General features: G+C 42.8%; 1 protein-coding gene across 4 annotated transcripts in view; it reads left to right on the top strand.

Annotated features, from left to right (window-relative positions):
* The window catches only part of LOC310891583 (uncharacterized protein), a 53,816-nt gene that overhangs the window by 26,743 nt on the left and 8,936 nt on the right, over positions 1-18,137 (top strand). For 2 of the 4 annotated variants that reach the window (XR_014577638.1, XR_014577639.1), the window contains exons 3-7: positions 8,862-8,955; positions 11,973-12,039; positions 13,911-14,032; positions 14,144-14,270; positions 15,258-15,357. Coding sequence is in view for 2 of the 4 variants with exons in the window: in XM_083819423.1 (XP_083675549.1) it covers positions 263-690; positions 8,862-8,886 (453 nt within the window). In the remaining 2 variants the exon portion in view is untranslated. Of the gene's footprint in view, positions 1-27; positions 691-8,861; positions 8,956-11,972; positions 12,040-13,910; positions 14,033-14,143; positions 14,271-15,257; positions 15,358-18,137 lie in introns of those variants that run through there. The other 2 variants (XM_083819423.1, XM_083819424.1) reach the window with 2 other exon arrangements.

The following is an 18,137-nucleotide window of genomic DNA, read 5'->3' as shown; positions in this document are numbered from 1 at the left end:
TAACCTTTGGAGTTTGATGCTATAAAATACTTGGCACTAAAAGATTTTGCTAAAGAAAAGCTTTGCTCTAGAGGTGCTGGTATTGCTGATCGACAGGTGGGAATAGGGAGGTCGATGGATTGATGCTTTGACTCCTGTGAAAGTGTGACTTCATAGGAAATTATTAAATAGGTATTAGTTTTAGCTTCAGATGCAGATATTTATTCAAAGGCCCCCCACTACAGAATGAGGGTGCGAGGAGGGGCAGTACTCCGCTGGTCAGATGATGCAGCAGCTGCGCTGCTTCTGGCTGGAAACGCTCCTCCAGCCCAGCGGCCGGAGGACAGCGGGCAGCTCCCCGGGCAGCGCCGGCGGAGGACCAGGAGGAGGAGGAGGAAGAGAGCAGGATGGAGGAGGACGAGGGCCAGGGCCGTGCCCCGCCGTGCGCCTCTGCCGGCCCCTGGCGGCGGCAGCGCGGGACCACAGGGCGCTGCCGGCGGGCTGGGCCCCGGGCCGGCACCGGGGGAAGGGGAATGGAAATGGGGCCGGGACCGGGACCTGGCTGCCCGCTGCCCGGGCTGCGGCTCCGGGTCAGGTTTGGCCCTTTGCGGGCACACGCGTGGGTGTCCTGGCCTCCAATTCTGGGGATGCCGCACGGCTTTGTGTGCCTAACAGCTGGGCTTCAAAAGCCACTGAAGCAGCAGTAGAGAGGTACGTGCGCAATGTCTCCCGCACGTAGTCCGTGCCCGTTTCAAGTGAAAGATGTTTCTCCTCTCTTACAGCGCGAGCACAAACACAGCACAAGAAATCCAGTGAATGTGCCAGGGTTGGATGCAGCCAGGGTGAGATGTAACCACGTGGCACAACAGAATATGAGGAGAGGTCCAGACAAACTGGACTTGCACATCTTGCACGACTGGCAGATGTGCATTTGTTTTAATAAGTTATTGCCTGATATCCTTGTATGTTTGTGGAACTTCACTCTATGTAGAACATAATGTGAAGGCAAGCAGTAATTAAAACAGAAATTGTGCTGGAAGCAAACCAGTAGCAAGATACAAAAACAGGGCAACAATACATAGGTATTAATATATTAATATGTATTAATTAATACCTAATTACTATTAATTAATAGTAATATATTAATAGTATTAATACCAGAACATCCAAGTGCTTGCCACTCCAAACTTTCTTAGTTTGAATTTTAAGTTAGGAGACAAAAACCAACTTTAAAAGACTTGGTTTTAAGTTATCAGGCTAGGAGCAATGCAGGAGATTCCAGCCCAAGATTTTCTCGTGGTGAGTCACAGCTGGGTGAAGGAGTCTCAGGAGTAGTCACAGTTCATTTAGGACTTTCTAGGTCAAAACAGCTAAGTATGTTGCACTGGCATTACATCTGTCTGACCGTCCTACAGTAAAGAAACTATGTCTTTTGATTTCTGTGCCAGTTAGAGTGGTTTGCACTCTTGTGAAATCATACGATGGGCAACTGAGTTCTCATACAGCAATGTGAGGAGTGTTTCTTGGTTCTGTGCTTGTAAGTTATCCAACACTATATTGTCATTAATTAACTCACAGAGAGGGTGAACATTACTCACTGAGAAAAAGCAGTGAAATTGAGGCAGGGATTCCCTGAAGTTCTATTGTTCTGCCTATTTTTTTATATTATTATTTCTTTCTTCATTTGACCAGAAGAAAAGTGACTTGCTCTGTGCAGTCGTTGTACAACTCAGTGAGAAAATTTTTGTGAGTGTGGCCAAAGTGAGGGTGGTGGTTAACTCAGTTGAGTTGAAGGGGCAAAAATACGAGATGGCAAAGGCAGATGTGTCTTTTTTATGAGGAAGAACATGTTTGAGGTAACATGCTTTGCAGGCTGTCAAAAAGGATACATCTAATTGGGGTCAGTGTGCTTCAAAACATAGAGAACATGATGCTGATTGCTAGAGTGTGTGCTAAACACTTCTTAAACACTGCTATGTCATGATTAAGGTCAATGAGCATGAAGGAAGGGCTCTTCAATTTATTGTGGAAGACGTTAGAGCTTTTAAACTGCAGAAGACAGGAGCTGAGTCAACAAAGCCTGGAAAAGAATTAGAATCAAGGTCTTTTAAAACTGCTTAGCTGACATTCGTGGAAGCAGAGAGAAGGTAGTGAGAACCATGGTTGATTGTGAGAATTATAGCATCCCTACACCACAGGAAGGGAGTTAGCTGGAAACTGAAATTGCAGGAAGCAAAAAGAGATGAAGAAGTCTGTAAAAGAAGTGGAGAAAATGGGATTCCCTTCCTTTCTCTACCATATGCTCCATGGCAAATGTATTTCTGAAATCTTACTGTGTGTGTGCAACTGGATACTGTCTGAATAAAGTTCCTGGTATTGTAACATCTTCAGAAACCAGTATTAGTTTCTAACTTCTCCAATTCAGATTGTTTGCCTTTGCCCTCAAAGTCTATGCTTTTAATCCCTAATCCTGGAGATTGTTTTAAAACCTGAAGCGTAAAGCTTCTTCTGTTACTACCAGTGCTTCATTGCTGCACTTTCAGTTGTGGGTATGACAGAGAACTCGGCCAGTTGGGCAAGAGGTTTTGAGTGCTGAGGCATTTTGTTTGCCTGGCACTCTGGTAAATGAGGGTGTCGTGCCATGGGACACAATGGACCCCACCAGGTGGAGGCTGTACCGGTTTTGGAGCTGGGTGAACTGTTGTTGTGTCAGGAGGCTGATAGTAAGCCCCAGGGGGTACAGCTTGCTGGAGTGCAGCCCTGTGCTGTTTCTGCATTGTGCTTTGTGCAGTACGGGTATAGTGAATAGTCTGGTGAATAAAAATCCTTTTATTACCCTTGAATATGTTAAAAGAAAAAACAAAACATTTGAGATTCAAAAATGTCTTGGAATAATAGAAACGAGTAACACTTAAAGATACGAGTCATTTTGAAATGGCAAAAAAGAAGGCATTATGGAATCCTTTGTCATGCTAATGTCTTGGCACACACAAGCAAGCTAAAAGAAAAAAATAAAAAGCAGCATTAGGACATGTTCTTCTTACCCATACTGCTGAGGGCCGAGAACACATCACAGTCAATAGTTCACACATCCTATCTTCTTGGGCTAGAAAGCTGTTGTGACTCAAGTTGTGCGCTCATTTGTGTTGCAATAAATCCTTACAATTTATACTCTTGCAGGTTGACTCACATCACTTGTTCAAGTCCAGCATGACAGCTCTCATCCCTTACCCCTGCCATAATTAGCTGACCTGTTACAGGTTTTTTTAACCCTATGTGTTCATTTGATCCTCATCAGCAGAGGTGCAGTAATTTAGATTGACTGCATGCGGTTCCACAACTAGGATGAACACTCCTTGCTGGACTTAGTGAGAAGCAGCATATGGGTGAACAGGAGGCTCTGAGACAGTGGAAAGTACATACTACAATCATCCTGATGTGTCCTTCCTTCTTACAGATTAAAGCATCATTTGGAGAAAAAAGAAGCTCCCATTTGTGCTATGATCTGAGTGTCCCTTTTTTTAATGAATGTTTTTGCTCTGTGCAGGTTCTCCTCATCTAGGCAACAAAATGTGATACTTGAGAGAAAATGATTAGGATACTCCTTTTCTGGTATCCCAAATCCAAAATGCAGAGTTCAGATAACAAAGCATAACCTTTGTGAGTTATGCTCTGTGTACATGCATTAAAAAATTCTCAAAGATTAAGCCTAAAAATTGCTAGCATTTGGTAGTTATAAACTCAGGGAATCCTGAGCTACCACAAATTTTTATTCAACCTAAAGTAACAAAAACAGATTCAAACTTCATGTTAGCAGAGTTTCTCTCACTTAACTTCTTTCTTTAAGGTTAGCCAATTCAAAAGACAAAACTGATAAAAGCATATGTGGATCTGAAAGGAGGAGGTTTTTTCACTTTGAATTTGACTCTTTTTTAGCTTATTTCAGTGATTTATTTTACTTTTAAACTTATTTGAGGCAGAATAAATACCTGTCTAAAACCTGATACTCATAATACTGTTAGGGCACCATGAAATATTTTACTGTCACAAATACAGACTGATCTGTATTTGTCCTATTACCTTCCCAATAGTCAACAGTGGTCCTTCCTGTATGTTAGACTGCTATGTGTTACCTCAGTCTTTATGAAGAAATCTTTTAGGCTTTCTGAAGTATGTTTGCTTTTGAGTCTTTTATCTTTCTCTTCTATCCCAAAAAGTGAAAGTGGAGAGAGAAACAGAATTGGTGAAAAGAAAATAGCATGGGACCTTCTACACAGAAGAAGCCATCTTTAAAACAGGGAAGCTGTAGTAAGTCTACTCCAAAACAAACAAATGAAAAAGACAGATGCTTGTTTTTATTTGTTTAGTTTTTTAAGAAGTGCACTGTTGAAGGAGAAGTCTCACATGTTTTCCCAGTAGCCATAAGGTGTTGCAGTAAAGGCATTAGCTGATCAACTAATACACAGATATGTTGCATTCGAGCTTATGTGTCTTTCAGTCTCGCAGTTGCTTAGTCAGATGGCAGTCTATTTTTATCCAAGGTTTGTCACCAGATGGGATAAAGGGGCTCATCTGACTGACAGGAAAGCTTAAATTTTTCCAGGCCTGTCAGGAAAGCATTCTTATAACACGGAGAAACCTTGCTATATGCCATTTCCCAAACAGAGGACTGACCAGAGATAAGACTCTTAAGTAAAAGGATCAGCTCTCTTTACTCAGAAGCTACACAAGAATGGTATACCATCTGCTCTCCTGATTGTTCTTAAAGGATAAATGAAAACTGCCATGAAGTTTGGCCAGATTTTCTCCTTCATTCTTTTTAATAAGCTCTTTTGCTGGCGTTGCTTTGTAGGTAGTTCAGCATGCAGTTTTTAAAGACAGTTATTAGTTGTACCACTTGCTAGCTTGCTACAAGCTAACATAATGGTTACTGAGACACAAGTTGAAGTACCTAAATATGTAGGTGAACAAAATAAATTGTGGAGAATTTTCTAGATGTAATACAGAAGAGAGGCAATACATGCCTAGTACCTGACAGGATCTTTCATAAATCTTTATTTGTACTCCACAATGAAGGCTTAAGGTGTTTCTCTTTGTTTTATGTTTATTGTTGGCCAGCTTTGTAGAGTTTTGCTGAGTTTTAATTTTGCTCATTTATTGAAATTCAGTTGTAAAACAACTGTGTGAACCTTCCTAAATGCTTCGTTCTGCTTTTCAGCACCCAGAAGAGGCACTAATGTTATCCTTATCTAATTATTAGAGGAGCAGAATTAATAGGTCAGGAAACAGGCATGCAGATCTGAATTGGTTGTCCCATCATGAATGCTTGTAGCCCCGTACTCCTCTTGACTGTAGTGATGAAGAATTGGTGTTGACTGTAGTGGTAAAAGTACTTCAGCCTGACACGTTTAGAAACTCCTTCACTTAGTAACTTGACCAGGATAACCTAGAAAGACTTTGACAGAGCTAGGGCTGTATCCCAAAACTTCTCACCTAGTTACAAAAGCATTGTGGGCTTTGTTTGTTTGTTTTTAAATGTCAGAAACTTAACATGATTATCAAAACCAAATGTACAAGGTCAGAGGTAAATTCAGAATATGAGAATTGTGTGTGTATATACACATATATAGCTGTGAAAGGGATACAGTTTTCCATATTGTTATGAAGAAGTTAAATTTCCACTTCTTATTTTCTCAATGGGATTCTTGGGTTTTGGTGAACTGTGGTTTTTTGTTTGTTTGTTTGTTTTGTGGTGTTTTTTGCTTTTTTGTTTTCTTTTAAGGTAGCAGCAACTCTCAAGTTCTTATTTCTTGAATTTGCAGCTGAGCAAGTGAAGTGAATATTTGGCAATACCACCCATGTCTGCTTGCAGGGGTGCAGTGAGGAATCATGATTAAAGGTGGTTCAAAGAGCTGATTTGAAAGGGGACAGGGATACCTCCACAGGCAGCTGTGGGCAAGATGGTTACCAAGTAGGGTAATTACCTTATCAGAACTGTGCTGAATAGTCCTGAGGAGGTGAGGTGAGTATAGAAAGGCCAGTTCTGACTTTGGCTGTCACAGTCAAGAGTATTACAGGACCACAAGGAAAAATGGCCACACTGATAAGGATAGATTCTAGAAATACAAGGAGAAAGAAACAGCAAGTGCAGGCTGGAGAAGAGAGGGACACAAAGATGCTGTGGCCAGTGTCACAACCATGGTATCACTAAAGAAGAAGAATATGAGCTTATTTTTGGCCATGCTGTCTGTATATAAAAGACTTGAAGAATATCTGAAAAAAAATGATAAAGTCAGGTTAGGATACAGAACTCAATAAAAGACCAACTAAAACCTGATTAATTTATTTGTGCATGCTTTGTGTGAATTGCATTCGAGGCATGTGAGTAGGTAAAATTTTTGAGAGAAGAAGGCCCCTTTGGACCTTACAGAAGTAAGAATCTAATCCACTAGGGAAACTTCCAGCATAATGTGTGTGTGTGTGCGTGCATACGCTAACTTTCAGAAGCTTTGTCCCCTTTGGTCCTTGTTCTTTTCTCCATTTCAGAGAACAGGATGGTGCAAACTTGCTGGCTGTAATAGTGCTGTGTGTGTACAAAGTTATGTTTTTGTACAGGTATTACAGAGAATTTTATGCTCCGTAAACTCGGTTTTATACAAGTGTTTCTGTACCTGTGGCTCGTCAATATCATGGTAAGTGTGTGAAGAACGTAAGCCAGAATTGCTCAAAAGCAGCTGAGGACAGGCAGTGAAGGCTAAAGCAGCTTGTTAGTGCAAATGAGGACAAGAATGAAGTACGCTTGCTTGTGCCAAAAGGCTCTGCTGCCAGATGCCTTCACGAGTGGCCACTGCCTTTTCCCTTGGAGGCTAAATTCAGGTGTCCCTTTTTAGAAAGGGGGGGGAGGCATCTGGGTTTGAGCACTCCAAGTGGGAGTGAGTCTGAGATCTGAGCAACCCTTCCAGAACCAATGCGTGATTAAATGCAGGAAAACTGCTTCTCATTTGTTGTTTGTGTTAAGTTCACCATCTGGTCACTGGATCTTGCTAAACGCCTTTGTATGCAAGATGAAGACGCCCCCGGTTTCAGCCAGCTTCTCCTATTACAGATATATAGCAAGCTGGCCACCTTTCAGCCCTCCTCTTCAGTAATTAATTCAAGCTGTTGAACTTCGGCTGCAACAATGTGATCAATGACAGGCAACTAGATGTCGGGGGTGGGGACAGCCATATTTAAAGTAAAGACACGTGAGATGGGACATGAGAACGTTACATTAGTTATATTCAGTGTACAAGATTTAGTCAAGTCCTATTTTATGAAGAGAGAAAATGAAAAACTATGCATGTAATGTAAGGAATGCAGCTAGAAGTTGAGAAAATTAAAGGAGGGAACAAAGAATCAGAAGCTAAAACAGAAACTGGAGCAGGGAAAATGACTGCCAAGAAACAGAGAATATACTATTAGCTTCCCCCTCTTTTTTTTTTTTTTTTTGAGCATTTTCTAGTACATCTGACAGCACTGAAGTCTGCGGTTAGCTAGCTGGCTGGCAGTTGTGTGTCACTGAAAAAAAAATCTGCAGTATTTATTTCACCCTCTTCCCCATACCTGGAGACTGAGCTAAAATGATCAACTGTACGCATAAAGTCTAGGCAGACTTGTGTCCATATTTTTGAGTTATTAATGAAAGGGTTCTGCAGTTCTTCATACTTTGACCTCAATAACTGAGAAAGAGGATGTCCTAGCCACAAATTGTGTGTAAACGTGTGTGAAAGTATTTTCCTTTCTCCCACTTTCCTGGTTCTCTGCAGAAAAGGAGAACAGTGGGTTTTGGAGTCTGATTGATTTCCTCAGCTATTTTGATAGCTCAAGGTATTGGTAGAAATCCCAACTAGAGGGCTGTAAGTCAATACTGTAAAATACTGAAGAAACACATTGGTAAATGGTAGTGATGTTCATAAAGATAATATAATAGACTGTGTGGTCTGCCAGGCAGGTATGAAACAAACTGTGCCTTAGGCTGATCACAAAACCACACCTTAGACACATGGGTGGCTGCCATAAAAGGGAAGCTCAACCATCCTTTGTCTCAGCAAGTGTTCCTGGCCACCTTGCCAGCATCAACACTGATAAAGTCATGCTGGCAGCCAGCTGATATGATATAGCTAAAATACTTCTTGGGGCCGTGTTTTTTGGCTGGCTTGGGCCCCCTGCTGCAGCTGAGCACCTAGCTCAGTGTAACCTGTGGTCATGCCATGGGCAGCAACAGGAGTGCCTAAGTGGGCACAGGGAGAGAAGACAAAGCAGGGCTTTTTGGCTGGGCTAGCAGCCTGTGGGATTGGGCTTCTGTTACCCAAAGCTCCTACTGCTGTGAATACTGAATGCTTGAGTGATCTGTTTTGTCTGTAGGCCCCACCATAGCTTTGCTGATGGCACTTCTATTGCATGGGCAGTTCCCCAGACTGAGAGTCTTTCTCTGAAGTGAAGATAAAAAAAGCTAGCATCTGGACCTCTCTGATTATAAGGATAGAGACAATTTTCCTTATGTTTTACTACAAAGGTAAAACAAATGATCTCGATCTGGGTCCGATCTTCGTTTATGTTTGCCCAGAAGAATGTTACTGCATCCGTGGTTACAATGTACTCTCCTGCATGGATCACAAGGCTTCTAAGCATTTACTTCAGGGGTCTTTGCACTGCGTGGTGGAACCACTGATGGAGCTCCCATGGATTGTAAGAGCATTTCTCTGACTTCTTGGATGCACGGTCCCAGAGGAGCTGGAATTTTATCTCTTTTTCGGGTGTCAGTCTAGTTTCAGCCAACTAGTAATTACGTTTTATCATGTGTCAAGGGGATGGCAATTTCTTTTTTTCTTTTTTCTGGGCAGGAAGGCCAGATTAGTGCACAACTGACGAAGGGAAGCCATGCGTTTTGACAAGAGACTGGGAAGTTGTTAGGAATAAAAAGGAAGATGTGTGAAGGTAAGGCTCAAATTAAGCAGTCTTGCGTTATGTCTGTGCCACAAAAGCATAGAAGAATCTTAATTGGTAAGTGCCAACCAAATCCCCAAATGGGTTAAGCCTTTCTAACAGTGCCTGTCTGTTCGCTTCTTGTCCCTTTTTGAAGTTCTTGAGTAACTGTTCATGCATTGCACTGAATTTGGGGGCGAGCCCCTGTAGAAACCTTGTGCATTAATTCAGACAGGACTTTGACTGCAGTTCAGAGGCTGTATAATCAACAGCATGCAAGAACTGGAAATGAACCAAGGATTTGTTACGGAGACCCAGACGCACACAGTTTAAACTAGGGCCTGGAGTTTAGTCATTTTGAAATAACGCGAGCTGTTTTCCTTTGTGCGGGGCCAGTTCTGGCCATGGACATTTAGTGACTAAAATGAAGTACTAGTATGTATTTGGAGGAGCATGGATAAGAATTCAAACGTACCTGGGAAAGCACAGAAGATGGGTGAGAAATTTCCCATGGGGAACCTGGACAGCGCACCTAGGCACAGGTAGGCTACATTGTCAGACCAGGGAGCTAGCATGGCTGGTGTACAATGAGAAAAAATAGAATCTGTAGGATGGTATTTCTGGCAGATTCTTGGTTTAACAAAGCTCTCTTAGTTATTTCCTAGCTTTGTCTTATCTGACACATGTTAATCATGCTCATAAAACAGTCAAAAGAGGAATAATAGAAAGGCTTTGGCCTGGATTGCCATGCTTTTGATCTGTAGTGTTCAAAGTGCACATGGGGTAATGAAATTAAGAATACTTACCGTTGATTTTTTTTTTCAATTAAGAAGCTACAAAACAACAGGTGCAGATTTACCAAGGAAACTTAAGAGATTTCTCTGATGTGATTTGTGCTCTCAGTCATCACGTGATGTGAGAGTAGCTGCATTCAGCCTTGGCCAAAAAAACACTGCTTGCTCCAGGATAAAAATAGAGCTTCAAAGAAGGCAAACGAATTTTCTTCTGACTCTTGCAATCTCAAGCTATTCAGAGAAGTTCCCATATGCCACTAACAAAAATAGGATGTATTAATCAGACAGTAAATTCTGCTGTACAAAAAGTGATTCTCAAATAAGTTGAGAAGAGGAAGCTCAAGGGATATCTGTGTCTGTTTCTATTAAGTTCAAAACTAACAGTTAATGCTTGCAGTTTTCATATAATAAAAAAAATCTCCAGAGTAGCAGGGAGAAATTGGAGCAAGGGAGAGCAAATTTATAAACCAACCAGGTAACTCAAACTCTGACAGTGCTCTTGAATAAGAAAGATGATTCATGCTCAAATGAACTCACTGAGGTGTGGGTGCCAGTTACTTCAGGCTTCCTTGTCAAGGCTGATATGAGGGCTACTAACTGAAATATTTTATAGTACTGCTGTTGTAGCAGTGACAGTCTAAGAACACAAGCAAGATAAAGCTGGGAGGGAGAGAGAATATTGTTATACCTGTTGCTTCAGGAGGGGAAGAAGGGGTGAATAGACAAGATTTCAGTTTGAAAGCCACAAATCCTCCCATTCCCTGAAAAAGTTCATTGCTGGAAATATGGTAGATCATGTTTTAGTTTCTGATAGTGGGTGGTAGTAGTATACTGTGCTCAGCTGTCCTCACTTCTTGCATTGATGGACCAGCTGTACTTGGGGAGACAGGGGAGTGTTCTGGCCCTCTTTGATCTCTCTACTGACAAAGACACCAAGACTTCCAGTTAGGATGGATTTGGTGTGTGAGACACAAACACCTGTTTATTTTCCATAAAGTAATAAGTCACCAGATGGTAAAGGTTTTTATCCACACTGCTCTAACTGGATTTGTACCAGTAAGTTGGAGGTGAAAGGTACCATATGGTACTGTTAATCCCTGAAGCATTCATTATTCCTAAAATAATTTTCAGCGCCTTGTAGTGTTGACATCTCTCTTTCATTACTGTCTGCGCTTATTTATGTGGATAATGTTCAGATGAAGTGTAACTTGGAGTATTTGGTTTGGGTTCTTTTTATGTGAGTGTTCCTGAGATTCGGTGCCAAGCGGAACATTAATTGCCCTCGGACAGTCAGTTGGGGCTTATGTGAAATGAGTTGGAGGTCTCCTTCCAGTCTCCAGTGGGTGTAAGGACTGTTGCTGGCAGCCTTGGCAGAGAGGCAAACTGCAGATAAGTTTGATAATTTCGGAAGTGATGGGTGTTCCAATGGATACTATCTGATTAATAGTACAAACTATTGTGAACGATGGCCATTGCTTATTGTGACTGCTGGCGAGACCCTACCAGCCTGGAATTAGACTGCTCTGAGTTTCTGGGAGCAGGGCTGACTTGTGATACAGGGAGGAGACTGAAGATTGGACCCTGCTGACTGCTTGGGTGGGTGGCAGTTTTGGCAGGAGATAATAAGAAAAAGATCAGCATCAAGAGAGTTTACCTAGACCATGAGGTTTTGAGACTGGCCCACGATCAGCTCTGAAGCTGTAGGACACTTGTAGAGATTCAACGGCTTGATGTTCTTCAGGCTGGTAGGTGTCTAGAGGGGGATTTCAGCCAGATTGTCGCAGGAAGTACACTGAAGGCAACACAATGCCTCTAGAACGGTACTGAAGCATGCACGTGTAGTGTGACCACAATGAGGAAAAGTATTCAAGGTGACTGCATGACCACTGAAATGGCTTCTGTTTTGGTACAGATATTGTGCTGGTAGGTGCAAATACTAGTGCCTAAATACAGGCTGTTTGGATGAACAGATCCATCTTCTACAGAATATTTCAACTGCTATTTGCTGATAAGCTATTGAAATATATTAGTAAAAAAATGGAACTAGAAGCTCTCGATTCTTCTGAAACACCTTGTAGCAGGCTTTTCCACAAGTGTTTTAGTATCTGAGTTGACAAGGTGGTTGTTAAAAATGATAGGTTTAAACATTGCAGGCTGATTTAAAGAAATAAATTAAGCTTTTTTTTCTTTTTTCTTGCCTCTTATGTTGACACTTTGAATTTATTCTTTCTTTAGGAAGCAAAGACCATACTAGTTGTTGATGTCTTCTGCAGAGCGGTCGCTCCTGGAACCAGTGTGTAGGGTAAGTGCCTAAAGCTCTCGGCAGCCCTCTGCCCCAAGAGAACAGTTACCAGTCTCTGTGCTTCTGTCTGCTCTGGAGATGCTGCAAGGAGTCATCCTGGTAGCTGCTGCTTTGGTGCCTCTGTCCCTGGCAGGGAGCAGTGTCCAGCACCCTCCCAGCCTTCCCCGCCTGGAGAACCGCCTCAGCACAGCTGGGCTGCCGCGTGGTGTGCGGGACCAGGACTTGGCCTCCCTGCTCACGGGAGGGAGTGTGCGGGGGTCTCGCTGAGGGGACACTCCCTGTTGCTTGGGGTGTAGAGAAGCAGGCTGCTGCCTGCTCCTGCAGGATGCCAGTCCCTTCCAGGCTAGCAGTTGCCAGCCCCTCTAGTAGTTGCTGCAGCTGGCCTGATTTCCCACAGCTCTGTCACTAATAAAGGCAGTGGAGCCATCCCTAGTGTTATCCTGCGTGCTTCCCTGCAACAGGCCTAGCTCAGTGCTGGAAGCAGCCTGAGTGGCATTACAGTCTGTGTACAATAGCTTAAACAAGATGACAAATTTGCCTTCACTGAACTTCAGTCTGTGCTACCTCGCACAGGACCTTGATCTGTAGACCACTGGCCTGAGTCCCAGCTAAGCTAAGTCTTCCCTTTTGTTATGATGTTGCCTGTGGTCTGCATGTGGTGTGGTAACCTTGCAGAACTGACAGTTGCTTGGCAGCCTGCAATTGCTTCTGGCTTTCCTGACGGTGTTGAGAACCACAAATGTCTGTATGGTATTTTGAGGGCAGCTGCAGATGAGATTTAGTCAGTTGGAGGTCAACCAAAAACTTTGTAACTACAGCAGGCCGATATGTCGCTTCTCTATAAGCCTATATAGGTGGTTAATTTGGTTACCCTTTGGTGCCATAACTGCAGAGGAAGTGTAGCATCTCTGCCCCACATTAAGAGGTATAGAGGTACGGACTGTGGGCTTGCCCTTGAACTGGAATGAATACAAGAAGGGCTTTGTACATCCAGCATCTTAAATAGCTGTCGATAAATCTGCCCTGTGTCTTAGTGAGATCCTTTGCTGCATTGCTTTGGAAAAAGCTCTTGTAATATTTTATTAAAGAAAAATTGAAAATGAAGACATGACTGGACTGATAGGAAGATATTCTGTTCTCAGCCTCTGAATAAAGCAAGCTTGAATTCAGAGTGGTATCTGGAAGCTGCTACTAATAAAAGTTTTGAGATAGTGGCATGCAGGGCTGGGGTTGAGCAGTAGGTGTCTGAGTATTGCGTAATTATTAATAAGGAGCAAGAAAAATAGAAAAGCTCATTATGGAAATTAGAGGACAGCCTGTATTACGGAAAGAAAAAAAAAAAAAAAGAAAGTGTTTTCTTTTTCTTTACATCTTAGTGGAAAAAATGTGGAAAGGTAGAGAGATTTCAAATTGTGACTATTGGCACCAGCAAGGAACTTGAGTGCTCTTCCCCTCAGCCCTCCCTCCCCCAGTTTGAAGGTATTCTTTGGCTTGGCTCTAGTTCATTCCATAGTTCATTTCAGAGGTTAGATTTTTAACTCTGGTTTTACCATGTTCTGTGTGTGGAAGACCAGAGCAGATGTTTCACTGCACATGCGAAACAGAGACAGAGTTGAAACGAGTATTTCCTAGAGCACCTTGTGTCCTCCAGTGCAAATGTCCCTGCAGGCTTCTTCTGAAGTTGGAGGAATTGTGCTCCTGTCACTGCTGTTGTGAAAACACATCTGGCATTTCTCCTATCCCTAGAAATTGTCTTTAAAAGAAAGCAGGGGTGGATTTGGGGGACAGGGGAGTGAACAGGGCTACTTTGCTTTCTGCTGCAGCATTCCTAAGGCTGCAGTTTCACTTAGGCTTTTGTTTCTGATTTGCAGTTGCTGTCCCAGACATAGCCAAGCTTCGTCTTCTGTCTGTTTTTCTTCCATTCTTTCGTCCCTTCCTCTTGCCCTCTCAGAAGCATCCTGAAGTGAGATCCAGTGGACAAGGATGTAGAACAGTAAGTATCACTGTTGCAAGTGGGCTGGGTTGAACACTTCTTTAGTTAGAACCAAGTTCTAGATCAGGCCCCTCCAAGCTGAAGCCCTGTGCTATTTTTTCCACTAACTAGGGGGAAGAAAGCTCACAATGGCAAGGCGTTGAAGCAAGTGCTGTGTAGGCAGCAGAAGTCCTGAAATGATCAAGTAACTCCACCTGTGTGAGACAGTTGATGGTCTTAGAGAATCCCATCCAAGTAGGTAATTGTATTTTGCTGTACCAACTCTGTTTTTCAGAATGAATGGCATGTGGTTTTCTAGTGTGGTCTGACATTTAAAGCTGGATAAATACTTCTTGGTTTTCAAATTTGGTCCTCAAATGTGTCCTCCATTTGCTGACTGGACTTGGCTAGATTTAAGGGTTCCCATTTCCCAGAGCAGAATGAGGACTGTGTGCAACCCTGTGGACAGCATCCTGCTACAGACTGAGTTAACTGGAGGTGTTTTGAAAAATGTTCACGAGAGATTCATATGGAGGCTGACTGGGGTTGGACAATTCACATCTTTGGTTTTCTATATCACAGGAATGAATCTCTCTTCTATTTTTTTTGTGTTTTCTTGTGGGTGTTCCCTGCCTCCCCCATGATCTGCCAGCTCAAGTTTTTCATTTTATAAAATCATCTGCTTTTTGCACACAAATAACTCAACAATGGGAAGTTTTGTTATATGTTTATGGAACATACCGGTCAGCATAGCTCATCAGGTTTTTAGATCATGATGTGGAACACTGTTTGCAATGCTGCATCTGGAGAGGAACAGCTGATGGCTTACAAGACTGTTAGCAGACTGCTGAGGGCACTTGATACGAGACAGTTCTTAAATAGGTGCTGAGCAGTGAAACTGCAGAACCTCTGCTGTACTCAGTTGTGCACACCCCTCACCGATATTTCAGAAGTAAAATTTTGGCCTTGTCCAGTTAGCCTCCTTTGCCAGGTACATGTCTGGTGGTTCATCCTTCCTTCCTGCTTATCCCTGGATGTGGCGGCTGCAGGCTGCAGAGGGTTCTTCCCTCCCCTTTGCAAATCAATATTACGTACACTTAGCCAGGAGCAGCTTATTGACTGGAATGTGTATCAAACTATAGCAATTACGGGATAATTCTCTTCTTCCTTATATAGAAAACAAGTAAAAAGAATAACCTTAATTTACTGCATAGCTCCTAACCCTTCTTTCTTCCTTCTTTCCAAGCCAAACGATCCCTTTCTGGAGACTGGTTTGTGCTGCCTGAAAACTGTGGACTGGTTCTCTACTTCAAATTCCTTACCAAGAACTTCATTTTTCTTGGGAGGTGAGTGCAATGCTCTTCTGTGGTTTGCCCTTTTAAAAAGTCAATGGAGTCATGTGGTGTCTTAACAGATGGCCCCAAACCACTGAACATCAGCCTGCTCAAAGTCATCAGCCCACCAGTTCTGTATTCTGTTAGCTCAGTGTATTCGGTGTTGGCATTAGCCATGACAGCTCCCATCAGGAGCTGTGTGCATAATGCAGGAGATTGGATTCTTCTGAAAGGTCGGTCTCTGCATGTGTGAGGCTCACAGTCGTGTTTACTGCAAGCACTGGGAGGGTATTTCACTGTGGGCTGGGTTGTTGGTTTGATATCTGTAACACGGGTAAGTACGAGCTGACATAATAGATGCTGGTGTGGTGGGGAGAAGGGTAGAACAAGAACTCCTGGAGGAGCTCTCTAGAACCATGCTGTATTGCCACCAAGGCTGGTTGTGGGTTTCCATGCGTGCTTAAGAGGAGGTGATGGAAAGCAAATCCTAAAAAGGTAGTTGTGGGAAGGTGGGGTGGTAGTGGTTGTTTTGTTGGTTTTAAGCAGAAGTTTAGGAAACAACACACACACGCACAAAACCACTGTGCAGCAATCTCTGTTTTACTGAGGAAACTTAAAAAGCATTTTTGTGGATCAAAGACCTCTAATACTCCACGCTGGAGATCAGGAAGGGAACAGCAGCCCCTCCCTAACCAAGCAGATGATTGGAACTGTGAAGGGCAAAGCACAGCCAGCAGTTACCTGTATCTCAGGCTAGGAGACTGGAACCCTGCGCTGCTATTGGAAGTGCTTTGCATTCCCCTTCCTCTCTGGGATGAGAGATCATTTTATCACTGCATAATCCTCTTTTAGGTGGAGGTGAGTGAATTCTCTTGGAGCTCTTTTCCCTGACTGGGTGGAGGTCTTTCAGTCTGGGGACTGCTTGTACACTCAGCTGAGAGACTGCCCCTTCCCTTGCCCTCTTTCATCCAGTCACATGCCCGCACGACTGCATAAAGTCTTGATGTATGGCCGTATCCATTGTTGTTGCTGCTTTCATTTTTGTTCAAACTAGGTCAGCCTTTCCAGAAAGGCATAGTTTCCCCATCTGGTAATCAGCTGTGGAGATGCAATCACAACTCCAGTTAACACTAACTCTGATTTGTGTTTAATATAAGACTTTTGGCTAACATTTCAGCCTTCTATGATTCAAGACAGATTGTATTTGTTGTTTTGATTGTATAAATGAGACCTGGTGAGGGGATCTCCTGAAAAAAAAAAAAAAAGGCAGGCTTTAACTGTAGCTGACTGCAACTTATATCTTTAATAAATACGTTAACGTAGTCATTAGATGTGCTAACAGTAGAATTGATTTAAAAAATCAATTGGCATGTGTACAACAAAATTCCAGTACTAGGGGCATTTTTCATTCTGAAAGAGTGAGTTTTCCTGTGTTTTCAATGCAACACGAAGACAGATCTCAACGAAGAGCACACGTTTTGAAATGCTGTTGAGCTGGCTCCTGAACAGCCGTAGCACCTCAGGCGAGCTGTTACTTCGAGTCCTGCAGCCTGCTGGCATCCTCCAGCCAGAGCTGCCTGCCTGCTGAAAGTGTTTCTTCCTGCAAAGTGTCATGGGTGAACCAGCAAGGAGGGTGAGAGGCAGCGGGGGGGAGTCCAAGAGGACAGGAACTGAACTAAAATTCCTGGAGCCATTAATAATCTGGAGCAGGGGAGCCAACTAGTGTTGAATGTGGCAAAACAAAGTTTCCCAGCTTGGACTGACAGACAAAAAAAAATTCCTTTCCTGGCCCAGAAATAGCTTTGGATTTGTTGATTTATTTTTATTTTTTTCATTTGAAAAACCAAAGCAAATAGATGGATATTATGTAGAACATAAGGCTTCTGTTCTCAACCTGGATCAAGCAGTGAAAAGATAACACAGCAATGCTGCTGATGTTATAGGACATTTTGAGTAGAAAAAGTACCATGAAACTGCTGTGTGTAACTATTAATATTTAAATGGCAATAATGCTGTGTTGGATTTCACCTGCTGTACAAAGTCAGTTTGTGTCTGTCCTAGAGTGCTTACAGATACAAATTGGCATTGCTGAGTGTTGTCACTTCGAGTTTTCACAGGATGAGCTGTCAGTCACTGCTCTGGAGCTGTAGCACCATGGCGTCCCTGCTGTCCACAGACCCTGTGTGGAGGAGTCGCCCCGTGCTCCCTCTGCTGCCTCTCACATCAAGGACCGATTCAGCAGCTCTGACCAGGAACCTGAGTGAAAGTCTAAATTGTTAAAGGCTGAGTTGTACCCAGTGTTTTTTGCAGTACAGGGCAGCGTGGTTCAAATCGTATTGTTACATGTTTGAGAGCCTCTGTTAAAGGGGCAGTTGACAGTGTCTTTCAGGGCCTCATTTTCACCTCTTTCAACCTTGGGGGTGGCAAGCAAGCAATCAGACAGACCTGTCAGTGTTCAGCAAACAGTACTGCTTTTGTAGGTGTTCTCAAATTAACCCGTGGTTCAAACCTGTGCTTTTTACTTGAAACAAGTGAAAAACTGCATCTTGACTGTTAACAAGTACTGGTAGATGTATATAGAGAGCATGATTTGGTTTTTATTAGGATATTTAGAGTTTTTTCATTAAGTCCTTCTTGCATATTGTAAGACGCATCCTCAAACAAAGTTTATGTGAAGATGTTTGGAGGAGGGGTCAGTTTTTTTAAGACATCAAGATCACCGAAGTAACAGCACATTTTGATTCTTTGATTAGAGCCAAAACAGCCTCAAAATGGGCAAAGAGCATTAATAG

The sequence above is a fragment of the Anser anser genome (assembly GCF_964211835.1).
Source record: "Anser anser genome assembly, chromosome: 1".
Taxonomy (NCBI): Eukaryota; Metazoa; Chordata; class Aves; order Anseriformes; family Anatidae; genus Anser; species Anser anser.
Note: the sequence above shows the minus strand (reverse complement) of the source record. Positions and strands in the feature narration are given on the sequence as shown.